Raw genomic sequence first — 13,630 nt, forward strand, 5'->3', positions numbered from 1 at the left:
AGCCTTGCTTCACCACTCGTGAAGCTTTCCCCCTGCAGGTGGGGACCAGGGGCTTGAACCCAGGTCCTTGCACACTGTATTGTGTGCGTGCGCTTAACCAGGTGCACCACCGCCTAGCCCCCAAGGTTTTTAATCCCGAGCACTGCCATAAGCCAGAGCTGAACAGTGCTCTGGTAAAGTAAAGTTTATTGCGTAGTTCTTTTTTTATTGTCTCCAGGTTATTGCTGAGGCTCAGTGCCTGCACTGTGAATTCACTGTTCCTGGAGGCCATCTTTTTTCCATTATTGTTGTTGTTGGATAGGACAGAGAGAAATTGAGAGAGGAGAGGAAGATAGACACCTGCAGACCTGCTTCACCACTTGTGAAGCAACTCTCCTATACGTAGGGAGCTGGGGGCTTGAACCAGGGTCCTTCTGCTGGTCGTTGCGCTTCACACTATGTGCACTTAAACTAGTGAGCTACTGCCCAACCCCCATAAGTAAAGTTTACAAGTAAATGGCAGGTGGCTCATAGAATTGCCAGTGAGTACATGTTAAGTTTTTTCTTTTTCCTGAAGACTTTATCATTAGATGGTACTCTGTGCAATTTATGACTAACAGGTTCTTCCTCCTTTTTTTTAAAGACTTTTTTAAATATATATATGTGTGTGTGTGTGTGTATTCTTTTTATTTATTTAAAAAAGGAGACATTAACAAAACCATAGGATAAGAGGGGTACAACTTCACACACTTCCCACCACCAGAACTCCATATCCCATCCCCTCCTCTGTTAGCTTTCCTGTTCTTTATCCCTCTGGGAGTATGGACCCAAGGTCATTGTGTCTGGCTTCTGTAATTACTACCCTACTGAACATGGGCGTTGACAGGTCGATCCATACTCCCAGCCTGCCTCTCACTTTCCCTAGTAGGTTGGGACTCTGGGGAAGTGGAGCTTCAGTACACATTGGTGGGGTTGTCTGTCCAGGGAAGTCTGGTCGACATCATGCTAGAATCTGGAACCTGGGTGCTGAAAAGAGAGTTATTGTTGAACATTCATGGGCCTAAAGGCTGCAATAGTGCAGATGAAGTGTTGGAGAAGTCCTCCTTTTTTTACAAAATTTTTTTATATTTATTTATTTATTCCCTTTCATTGTCCTTGTTGTTTTATTGTTGTAGTTATTATTGATGTTGTTGTGGTTGGATAGGACAGAGAGAAATGGAGAGAGGAGAGGAAGACAGAGGGGGAGAGAAAGACAGACACCTGTAGACCTGCTTCACCACCTGTGAAGAGACTCCCCTGCAGGTGGTGAGCCGGGGATTCGAACCAGGGTCCTTGAACTTTGTGCCACCTGCGCTTAATCTGCTGCGCTACCGCCTGACTCCCTAAGGGGTCCTCTATTTTGTAGATAGCTAGTAGTCATATTTTAGTTATATTTCAAAGGGCCTGTAGCTATACTAGTTTTTTTTTTTTTTTTTTTTTTTCCTCTGAACCTGAAATCTGATATGCAGGTGAATCCTAATTATTTTCTGGGGAGATGATGTCATGGCTGGAAAAGGGACAGAAAGCTGGATCAGGGAAGAGAGTAGCTCCCTAACATGGGAAAGGAATATAAATATTGTTGACTGTAAACCCCATCAATTTGATGTGATCTGGGGCCCATATTCAGCTTAGGAGCCTATGACCTCTGCATCCCTGTAGATCTGAGCTCACATTTTGTGGTCTTGAGTAGGAAATTTCCAAGCTACCCCAGTATCAACCTATCTTGTAGCATAGAGTATGTTGTCCGTCCTCCCTTCAGAGGATGGAATATTCTCTACCGTTGTTGATCCAAGTTGAGGACAAGGTCCTATGTGGGGGTTCTTCCTCCTTCTTTCCTCAACCTACATACTGTAAAGTGAAGACATTCAAGGATAATATCACATGGTTGACTGGAGGGAATGACTCACCTCTGATTTATTAATAAACAATAAATTTATCCAGCCTGCTGGGACTATGTGGGTGGTAGGTTCTAAATCAGGTTGTTGGAACAGTTTTGTGCTGTGTTCTTTATATTAGCAAAACAAACAAAAAAAAACCATCCTGTTTGTGTACGGTGTATGCATAACAGCATATATGTGATGTATATTCTCTTTTGAACAGTTGCACACTGACAAGAAACAGATCAGTGTCGGATTTATTGGCTATCCAAACGTTGGCAAAAGCTCTGTGATAAACACATTGCGCTCTAAGAAGGTTTGCAACGTGGCCCCCATTGCAGGTGAAACAAAGGTGTGTCTGGCTCGAGGGGGTTTTATTTGTCTCTGTATATTTTATTTGCTTGGAGAGTGAATAGAGATGGAGAAATCAAGAGGGAAGAGAAAGGGGAAGAGATACAGAGAGATCTGTGTCTACAGCACTGCTTCACCACTTGCAAAGTTTTCTTCCTACAGGTGGGAACCAAAACTTGAACTGGGGTCTGTGCTCCCCACCTGCAGGGGAGACGCTTCACAGGCGGTGAAGCAGGTCTGCAGGTGTCTATCTTTCTCTCCCCCTCTGTCTTCCTTTCCTCTCTCCATTTCTCTCTGTCCTGTCCAACAACAATGGCATCAATAACAACAACAATAATAACTACAACAATAAAACAACAAGGGCAACAAAAAGGAATAAATAAATATTAAAAAAAAAAATTTTTTTTTAAAAAGAGATACCAAGAGAGACACACCAGAGCACAAGTTAGCTCCTGCTTATAGTGGTGCTAGGTATTGAACCTGGAACCTTTGGTGTCTTGGACATGAAAGGTATTTTATATAACCCATCCCATCCAATGATAACCACAATTTTAGTCTCCATGTGAAAGTTGGAATGTCCCAGAGTTGTATCTGCCCATTTTGATAAGCCTGATGTACACTGTATACCATGGTGTGACTCTAGATTCATTACTGCCATTCAAATTTAGACTCTCTGAATCTCTCTCAGTGTTTTCATTTAATAAAACTAACCCAAGAATGATGCCTAGGTTAAATGGGGTGGGTAGGGTGAGCAGAGAAATCCCTCAATGTTAAGGTAGTCTGACAATTGGCACATACCCCATAAGACAGTGTGTGTGGAGAGGTGGAGAGAGTGTAACTACTGAAAGGAAGAGAAACCATCTTGTTGGGCTAAGGTTTACTGGATATTATTAAACAGCACTAGATGGAGGTCCTGCCTTTGCGTTACTTTTCAACTCTTACCTCAACAATTATAGTTCAAAGTACCTCATGCATTGGGTAAGTGGGGAAGAGACTATGTAGCTTTAGTTACTCACAAGGTACATGTCTTTGACTCTCCCCATTTCATCTGTGGCGTGAACATCAGGCCTTAGTGAATTTAAACTCAGTATTTGATCTGAGGAAAATTGAGGCTCTTTTGTCATCAGGTCTGGCAGTACATTACCTTGATGCGTAGGATATTCCTCATCGACTGTCCAGGTGTGGTTTACCCATCTGAGGACTCCGAGACCGACATTGTGCTAAAAGGAGTGGTGAGTATTACATTTCTGGTTGTAGGCCCTTTGTTTGTCTTTGGAGAGAAATATTCTACAAGGAACACTGGATACCTTTGCTTTTTTACTTGTTCAGAAGGCAGTTTGGGGTCAGCCCGCCTGACCAAACTTTAAGAACATGATGCTAAACAGGGCAGTCTCTCCATTCCACTTAAGCCTGTTTGAGGAGTTAGCAGAATCATGGGCATATCTGGTTAATGTCATCCCACAAAAGAGTTTGTAGTTTACACATGGGATCCAAAGGAAAGCAGGGCCTGTTTATGTTTAGTGATAATTCATCTTCGTGGGTTGATGGGTTGAGTCATTTTGGAACTCAGTCATTTCCTCACTTTTTTCTGAATACAACTGAAAACTTTAAATGGTTCCACTTAACCTTAGCTAGTGCTTCTGGCTATACCTCCTGTGCTCTTTCTGCTGCTTTCTCAAAGTGTGTGTGTCTGTCTGTATGCATGTCTGTCTGTCTCCATCCTGGGATTGGCAGGCTTTTAACCATTTCTGCAAATAAAGTAGTGTGAAGCATTCCAAGTTTAAACAGTTTGTGGAAGCCACATAGTTAGTTTGTGGTGAACTGGGATTAAAGCTGAGTTCTGGGCTCTTGACTGTGGTTGGTTCTCTGGAGTGCTTCTTTCAGCCGACCATGTCTAGCCACCTTGGAGACAGGCTCCTGCCTGAACCTACTTGCTTTGCGGCATTAAATGTTTGTTTCAAGTGTTGTTACAAAGAACACTGGCCTCTTCACTGCTTTCATAAGATTTGAAGATAAGTAAGAGATTTCCTATGAATATCTAGGTTCAAGTTGAAAAGATTAAAAGTCCTGAAGACCACATTGGTGCTGTACTTGAACGAGCAAAGCCAGAATATATCAGCAAGACATACAAGATTGATGCTTGGGAGAATGCTGAGGACTTTCTTGAGAAGCTAGCTTTCCGGACTGGGAAATTACTAAAGGTGAGAGCCAGGGTTTGTGAGTTAGACTGGTACCTTTCACATGTATGTGCATGTGTGGTGTGGACACATGAGCAGTCTGAAGCTTGGCAAATAGACGATGGTGAACAAGTGGGGCAGCTGGGAGGCAGTTTTGTTCCTCGCATCTCATTTGGACACGTTCTGTGACATTTCAGGGTGGAGAGCCCGACTTGCAGACTGTGGGTAAGATGGTTCTCAATGACTGGCAGAGAGGTCGAATTCCGTTCTTTGTCAAGCCGCCCAATGCAGAGTCCCCCGATACCCCCCAGGTAAGAGCACAAGTTGATGCCCCTCTCAGGCTGTTTTTTAAATATTTTATGGAAAGTAGTTTACCTCTTGGGTAGGTATTTCAATTAGAGGGTTAATTCTAGAGTGCTGTTATCACCTCTAAGAGGGGAGTGGCTCTTAGATACCAGTCAACAGTTATGATAGAAGATCAGGCTATTTAGTCTTCGGAACTTTGGAAAAGGAGACACATAAAATTTAAGTGCTCTCCTGGCACCTATATTTTTTCTTAGGCTTAAGGAGCAGGGCATCCCCAGGCTTCATTTGCTTGATGTTTATTCTAGCCAGCCACCTGCCAGACACAGGGAATAAAGGAATGGCTAACAGTCTTACCCTCAAGGGGGTTCATAATTGCATGAAGAAAGGAAACTTAAATTTGGGGCTTCCGAGTTGGGTTGTAAAACTTCCACCTGTTGCATTTCTAAAAACGTAGCCACATACGTCTCTTGAAGAGGTAGCTTTAAGTTTTACGTCAGCCCTAATAACGTTTGGGTCTGCATAGCTCTGGCTTCCTCTTACCTGACATGCAGCCCTAGAGTTTTCATTTGTCAGCTAGATATTCCCAGATAAATGTCTTCGCTAGCAGTTCACAAGCAGCATGCTTGAAATGGATGGTAATCAACTTTCTCCCATCTCCCTGCCAAAACCACCAAATAGTCATCTTCCTTGTGTGTTGTCACTCATTTATGATTCATGAATTCAGCAAAAGTGTGTTGTGTGTCTGCTTGTGCCACACGCTTTGCTGTGCACTGTAGGTTCTGCAGTGAAAAGGTGAGTCCTTGCCCTCCTGCACTTCTTCTTCTTTTTGTTTTACATTTATTTATTTATTTTCCCTTTTGTTGCCCTTGTTTTTTATTGTTGTAGTTGTTGTTATTGATGTCATCATTGTTAGGACAGAGAAATGGAGAGAGGAGGGGAAGACAGAGAGGGGGAGAGAAAGATAGACACCTGCAGACCTGCTTCACCGCCTGTGAAGTGACTCCCCTGCAGGTGGGGAGCCCGGAGCTTGAACTGGGATCCTTACTCCGGTCCTTGCACTTTGCTTTGCACCACCTGCACTTAACCCGCTGCGCTACTACTGCCCGACTCCCTCCTACACTTCTCTGCCAATAAGGGAGTTGTGATTTCTTTCTTTCTTTCTGATTCCAAATTTGTTTTGCTTCTCCATAAAAACCCTACAATCCTCTGACACCAACTAGTATCCACTTCTCAAACTACCCTCTAAAGTTAGACCCCATGAATTACAGGCTCATTCGTATAAGACTGTGCCCTGAAACTTCAGATGCCATCTGCAGACAGTTTTCAGGCTGGGCAGGGGAGACAAAATGTAATGGTTCTGCCAAAGACTTTCATGCCTGAGGCTCTCATGTCCCAGGTTCAATTCCTCAGTACCACCATAAGTCAGAGCTGAGCAGTGCTCTGGAAAAACAAAAAACAAAACCAGTTTACAAAACTTAGAAAAGTGCTGTCTGTTTATGGTTGTTGGTTCCTTAGACAGGATGCAGCTTCCTTAGGAACCACCAGATTGAGGTGATGGATAGGTCTGGGTGAATGGGGTGGCATGTACTTTGCGTATCCTCACTGCCCCCTACCCCCAGTGCACTTACCCACACCCTACCCTGTAGGAGGTTTTATGGATAGTTCTTTGCATGGGCATGACTGAGTGAATCATTTGACCATTTTTGGTTGAACTCAGACTCTATCCCTTTGATGAAGTGCCTGGTCTTACTGCACGACCAAGCCCCCACTCTGAAGCTAGGCTCCACCATGAGGCATTAGTGTATATTCTGATGTGGTTGAAAGGGACTTGGTAAAATAACAAAAATTCCCTCTATCTTTTGCTTAGGAAATCCCAAGGGTTTTAGGAACTTTTTGCTAGATATTTGTTTTTTCTATTCTTTTATTTACTTTTTAGTGCCACCAGGATTATTGCTGGATCTCAGTACGCCACACAAGGAACCCATATTTTTCCTGTTTGTTTGTTTGTTTTGCTTTGTTTTTGTAAAGACAGAATTTGAAAGGGATGGGGAGATAAGGAAAGAGAGATAACCTACAGTACTGCTTCACTGCTCATGAAGCTTCCCCCACTTCCCCCAGTAGGTGGGGACCAGGAGCTTGAACTCGAGTCCTTATGTGTGGTAACATGTACACCCTCCTGTGGTGCCTCCACCTGGCCCCAGAGTGTTTCATTTTACTATAGGGACACAGGTAAATAAATAATGTTAGGATGTATTGATTGTTAGGAGGAAAACTAAAGAGGTTGGGGGGATTTGTGAGAGGCAAAGGAACACTTTTGTACGTATGACAGATTCTTGAGAAGTGGCATTTTAGCTGAGAGCTTAATGATAAAAAGAGGAATATTTTGGCAGGAAAGCATCCTAAGCAGAGGGAGCAATACAACCAGAGCAGTAGGTGGCAGTACGCTTGGTGTGTTCATTGTACTCGAAGGAAGTCACTATGGTTGCAGCATGATAGGTTAGGGGAGATGGTGTGGTGGGAACTCACTGGATGATTTTTGACTTGGCAGACACCAGGGAGCCAACAAAACAGCTCACCTGGGTAGTGCACCTGCTGTTGCCTTGTGTACAACCCAGGATCATGCCTGACCCTCACCACATGCAAGGCAGCTTTGGTTCTGTGCTTTCTTTCCCTCTCCCTCTGTCATCTGTATCTGAGAAAAATGGGCCCAGAATGGTGAGACCCTGGTGATAACAAGCAACTGCATTGCAGAATCTGGGGAAGTTCTTAAGACCTTGTATGGAAACAGTGGCACTGTCTTGGACCCCTTCATATCTAGCCTTTTAAGTTTAGATTATCTGTTTACCTGTGATTCTTTTTCCTATTTGTTTTGCCAGCAGATTGCTCAATTCCGGCTTGTGGTAATGCTGGGGATTGAGCCTGGGACCTCAGAGTCTTAAACATGAACGTCTTTTGCATAACCTCATGCCATCTCACTGACTTTACATAGTCTGTGATTCTTTTCTTTTTTGTATTTATTTGTTTTGCCAGAGCATAGCTCAGCTCTGGTTTATTATGGTGGTGCTGGGGGTTGAGCCTGAGACCTCAGTCTTGAACATAAAAGCCTTTTGCAAAACCTTATGCCATCTCCCTGACTATATTATCTGTGATTTTTGAATGTTCCTTTTCTTTTTTTGTGGTGGTAGAAATCCCCTTAAAAACTCCAAAGGTAGTGGGGCCGGATGGTAGCATAGCAGGTTAAGCGCACATGGCAAAAACTCAAAACAAAAGGTCAGGGGAGGAGGTGCCAGGTGATGGCACAACTAACTCGTTGAGGACACATGTTACAGTGTGCAAGAATCTGAGTTCAAGCCAGCCCCCGCCCCCTGCCTGGGGGGAAGCTTTACAAGTGGTGAAGCAGTGCTGTAGGTGTCTCTCTCCCTCTTCCCCTTCCCTCTCAATTTCTTGGTCTCTATCCAGAAATAAATTAAAATAAAATATTAAAAAATCATTATCATACCTTAATACCAAATTCTGATTTCAGTGCACATTGGCTTAGAACTGATTGATGGTATTTCTCAAACTTGGGTGTTTTTAGTGTTTCCCATTAGTCTTGTGCAGAAGACTACTTCATTTGAGAACAAATATAACTTCAGAAATTCAGTTTTATTTCTGACTTATTTCCCCTTACTTTTTTTTTTTAACCTAACTAGCTCCCATCCTCTTCATCTGTGGAAGTTGCCACAGAAATAGCCCAGAACAGCCCAGTAGAGGAAGTCACTAAAACTGCAAGTAAAGAGACAGAACCTGTCATTGAGAAGAAAGAAGAAAACAGTAGTAGTGACACCATCTCAGAAATGCAGCAGATCATTGCACGGGTTCGGCAGAACTTTGGTAAAATCAACGTCGTGCCTCAGTTTTCTGGAGATGACCTGGTTCCTGTGGAGATGTCGGATATCGATGAAGAGCTGGAGAGTTTATCTGCAGAGGAGGAGTTGGAGGAGTTCCCACATGATGACGAAGAAGAGTCTTTCCCAGAGTCCCAGGAAGAAACCACAGGAAATGACACCCAAGCAGTCATTAAAGCCCTGGATGAAAAGATTGCTAAATATCAGAAGTTCTTAAACAAAGCTAAAGCGAAAAAGTTCTCAGCAGTCAGGTAATATTCCCACAAATCGAAACTTATTCATTCTTTTCCTAGAAACTTGCCTTGAATATCAGAGCAGTATTTGGGGGAAGTGGACTGTTGTCTAGGTGGGCTTTTATTTGTTTGGGTTCTTTGTTTGCTTGTTTGGCTGTTTTTGTTTTGTTTTTCTTTAATAGGGAGAAATTGAGGGGTGGGAAGGTAGAGAGGAAAAGAGAGGGCCCAGGCAGTGGCACACCTGATAAGCACACATTGCAGTGTGCAAGGATCCAGGTTCAAGCCCCTGGTCCCCACCTGCAGGGGGTAAGCTTTACAAGTGGTGGAGCAGGGCTGCAGGTGTCTCTCCTTCTCTGTATCCCCCTTCCCTCTCAACTTATCTCTGTCTCTATCAAATAAGTAAACTTAAAATAAAATTTAAAAAAGAAAGGGAAAGACACACCTTCAGTACTGCTTCACTCATGAAGCTCCCTGCCTGCAGGTGGGAACCTGGGCCTTGACACTTGGTCCTCGCACATGGTAATATGTGTGCTATAATGAGCGCACCCTAACCTGGCTTCCATTGGCATTTTTAAAAAGTAATTTGGATGGCTGGGCGGTAGTTCAGAGGGTTAAGCGTACATGGCACAGAGCACAGGGACCAGCGTAAGGATCCTGGTTCAAGTGCTTGGCCCTCCACCTGCAGGGAAATCACTTCACGAGCAGTGAAGCAGGTCTGCAGGTGTCTTAGTTTTCTCCCCCCCCCCCCCCGCTGTCTTTCCCCTCCTCTTTCAATTTCTCCCTTTCCTATCCAACAAGAACAGCAATAACAATAATAACAACAAGGGCAACAAAAATGGAGAAAAAAGGGCCTCCAGGAGCAGTGGATTTGTAGTGCAGGCACCAAGCCCCAGTGATAACCCTAGAGGCAAAGAAAAAGTAATTTGTAAGGGGCTGGGCAGTGGCACGGACAGTAATGCTCATTTACCATGCACATGGGCATGGCTTCAAGCCCCTGGTCCCCACTTGCAGGGAGGATGCTTTAAGATTAGTGAAGCAGCACTGCAGGTCGAGGACTCTCTCTCTCTCTCTCTCTCTTTACCTTCAATTTCTTTGTCTTCCCTTGCCCCCCCCAAAAAAAAGGTTCACAAATTTTTTAACTTAAGCTACCTCAGTATGAGAAACAATTTTTGTTCAGCCTTTCAGAAATGCCCAAGTTGATGCCAAGCTATAGCAACTTGGGTGCTGTCACCAAAAGTAAAAACCATGCCAGGAGTATATAGTTTCTTTTTCCTGTGATGTTACTAGTCTCCAAATCAGCATGTGATTTGAAATATGTTGGACAACTTCATTACTTTGCTTTTCTGTTGTAGGATAGCCAAGGGACTGAGTGAAAAGGTTTTTGCAAAATCTGAAGAACCGAAAAGAACAACTAAAGAGGATGTCGAGGATATAGGTAAAGTCATTTATATATAATTTGCATCTTTAGAACTTTGAGAAATCAAAGTTTAATCATGAAAATGTTACGTGTTAGATAGCATAATGGTTTTGCAAAGAGATCCTCATGCCTGAGGCTCCAAAGTCCCAGGTTCAGTCCCCCACACCATAAGCCAGAGCTGAGCAATACTCTAGTTAAAAAAAAAAAAAAAGGTGAGGGAGTCGGGCGGTAGAGCACCGAGTTAAATGCACATGGCTTGAAGCACAAGGACCGGAGGAAGGATCCCAGTTTGAGCCCACGGCTCCCCACCTGCAGGGGGGTTGCTTCACAAGTGGTGAAGCAGGTCTACAAGTGTCTAACTTTCTCTCCCCCTCCTCTCTCAATTTCTGTCCTATCCAATAACAATAACAAAAACAAGGGCAACAAAAATGGGGAAAAATGGGCTCCAGGAGCAGTGGATTTAGAGTACAGGTACTAAGTCCCGGAAATAACCCTGGAGGCAGAAAAAAAAAGAAAATATGTTTGTTATCCACACACATATTTATGATACCTAGTAAATAATCCTGCTTCCATATATTATTTATCATACAAAGTAACTTTTCATTTTTCATATTTCTTGGGATTAAGTTGACACTTTAGGAAACATGCTCTTGATTTTTTTTTTAATTTTTTATATTTATTTATTTTCCCTTTTGTTGCCTTTGTTGTTTAACATTGTTGTGATTATTATTGTTGTTGTTGCTATTGATGTCATCATAGTTGGATAGGACAGAGAAATGGAGCGAGGAAGGGAAGACAGAGAGGGCGAGAGAAAGACACAGACACCTGCAGACCTGCTTCACCACTTGTGAAGCAACTCCCCTGCAGGTGGGAAGCTGGGGGCTCGAACCAGGATCCTTAAGGCAGTCCTTGTGTTTTGTGCCACATGCACTTAACCCGCTGCGCCACCACCCAACTCCCTTGATTTCTTCTTTTACAAGGGTTGGGTAGTTTCTTTTTTTTTTTAATTTTTTTTATATTTATTTATTTTCCTTATTGTTGCTCTTGTTGTTGTAGTTATTATTGTTGTTATTGATGTTGTCATTATTGGATAGGACAGAGAGAAATGGAGAGAGAAGGGGAAGAGAGGAGAAGCAATTACAGAAGCCAGACTTTCTACCTTCTGCAACCCTCAACTACCCTGGGTCCATGCGCCCAGAGGGCTAGAGAATGGGAAAGCTACCATGGGAGGGTGTGGGTTATGGGGATTGGGTGGTGGGAATTGTGTGGAGTTGTACCCCTCCTACCTTATGTTTTTGTTCATTAATCCTTTCTTAATAAACAATTTTTTAAAAATAAATAAATAAAAAAGAAAAAAAAGAAAGATAGACACCTGCAGACCTGCTTCACCGCCTGTGAAGCGACTCCCCTGCAGGTGGGGAGCCGGGGGCTTGAACCGGGATCGTAACAACAGTCCTTGCGCTTTACGCCACGTGCGCTTAACCCACTGCGCTACCGCCCAACTCCCATTTATTTCTTCTTTTAATCCATTGAAGAGATTTATTTTTATTTATTATTATTGTTGTTGGATAGGACAGAGAGAAATCAAGAGGGGGGAGAGAAAGTCAGACACCTTCAGACTTGATTCACCGCCTGTGAAGTGACCCCCCTGCAGGTGGGGAGCCAGGGGTTTTAACCGGGTTCCTTAAGCTGGTCCCTGAGCTTCGCGCCACATGCACTTAACTTGCTGCACTACCACCCAACCCCCCGAACTAACAGTTTCTAAATCAAAAATGTATTCCCTGGGCCAGCAGAATAGCTCAATTGGGAAATGTGCTGTTTAGGTTTTTTGTTTTTGTTTTAATTTTTTTTTTAATTTTTATTTATTTATTTACCCTTTTGTTGCCCTTGTTGTCTTTTTTTTTTATTGTTGTTATTGATGTGGTTGTTATTGGATAGGACAGAAAGAAATGGAGAGAGGAGGGGAAGACAGAGAGGGGGAGAGAAAGATAGACACCTGCAGACCTGCTTCACCGCCTGTGAAGCGACTCCCCTGCAGGTGGGGAGCCGGGGGCTGGAACCTGGATCCTTACGCCGGTCCTTGCGCTTTGCGACACCTGCACTTAACCCGCTGCGCTACTGCCCGACTCCCAGGTTTTTTTTATATATATTTATTTATCTTCCCTTTGTTGCCCTTATTGTTTTATTGTTGTAGTTATGTTCCTGATGCCATCATTGTTGGATAGGACAGAGGGAAATGGAGAGGAGGGGAAGTCAGAGAGGGGGAGAGAAAGACAGACATCTGCAGACTGGCTTCACCACTTGTGAAGAGATCTCCCCTACAGGTGGGGAGCCGGGGGCTCGAACCAGGGTCCTTACGCTGGTCCTTGTGCTTTGCACCACATGTGCTTAACCCACTGCGCTACTGCCTGACTCCCGTGTGCTGCTTTTTCATCTGCATAACCCAGGTTATGCAGCCCCACCTCACTGAAGGAAGCTTTGGTCTCTCTCTTTCATGCTGTCTGACTAAAGGGGTAAAAATGTGTTCCCTGGTCTATTTTTCACTTTGCTTGCTCCATACCATCCACACCAGCTTTCTTCTTTTCTCCAACACAGAAGTTTGTTTTCATCTTACAATTTATAGAAATTTATTAAAAAGTCTTCCTGGGAGTTGGGCGGTAGCGCAGCGGGTTAAGCGCAGGTGGCGCAAAGCACAAGGACCGGCATAAGGATCCCGGTTCGAACCCCACCTGCAGGGGAGTCGCTTCACAGGCGGTGAAGCAGGTCTGCAGGTGTCTGTCTTTCTCTCCTCCTCTCTGTCTTCCCCTCCTCTCTCCATTTCTCTCTGTCCTATCCAACAACGACAACAACAATAATAACTACAACAATAAAACAACAAGGGCAACAAAAGGAAATAAATAAATGTTTAAAAAAAAAAAGTCTTCCTTTTTTCCTGTATTGTTTCCAGTACCCACCAAAAAGGGAAGGAAGAGAAAGGCACAGAGGGAAGAGGAGGAAAATTCAAAGACGGCTTGCAAGACTCTTACATCTAAGGAAGTAAGTGCTTTTAGCCCTACTTACAGAAGAAGTGGCTGGAGAAATGTTGGGTTGTCAGAAAAGTCATGATGCATTTTTGCATAAAAAAACACAAAGTGTTTCATGACTTTTCTGACAGCCCAGTAGCTCAGCTAGTAGAGTGCAGAACTTGTATAGCTGAGACTTTGGCTCCATCCCCAATGTGCTCTCATGTGAATGGAATTCTGTCTCATACGAAACAAATATAGATCTTTAAAAAGTAGTAGAGAGGAGAAATTCAGTTCTTAAGACCCAGTCTTTTTTAAAAAAAAAAACAATGGCCTGAAGTTGAATCTAAGGAACCTTGATC

At 43.5% G+C, this 13,630-nt stretch overlaps 1 protein-coding gene across 1 annotated transcript in view; it reads left to right on the forward strand.

Moving 5' to 3' along the window:
- GNL2 (G protein nucleolar 2) overlaps positions 1-13,630 on the forward strand; it is a 38,268-nt gene that overhangs the window by 23,779 nt on the left and 859 nt on the right. The window contains exons 9-15 of the mRNA XM_007535309.2: positions 2,119-2,247; positions 3,374-3,478; positions 4,289-4,447; positions 4,621-4,734; positions 8,422-8,867; positions 10,202-10,284; positions 13,214-13,302. Of these exons, the coding sequence (XP_007535371.1) occupies positions 2,119-2,247; positions 3,374-3,478; positions 4,289-4,447; positions 4,621-4,734; positions 8,422-8,867; positions 10,202-10,284; positions 13,214-13,302 (1,125 nt within the window). The remainder of the gene's footprint in view (positions 1-2,118; positions 2,248-3,373; positions 3,479-4,288; positions 4,448-4,620; positions 4,735-8,421; positions 8,868-10,201; positions 10,285-13,213; positions 13,303-13,630) is intronic.

The sequence above is a fragment of the Erinaceus europaeus genome, chromosome 13 (assembly GCF_950295315.1).
Source record: "Erinaceus europaeus chromosome 13, mEriEur2.1, whole genome shotgun sequence".
NCBI classification, from domain to species: Eukaryota; Metazoa; Chordata; class Mammalia; order Eulipotyphla; family Erinaceidae; genus Erinaceus; species Erinaceus europaeus.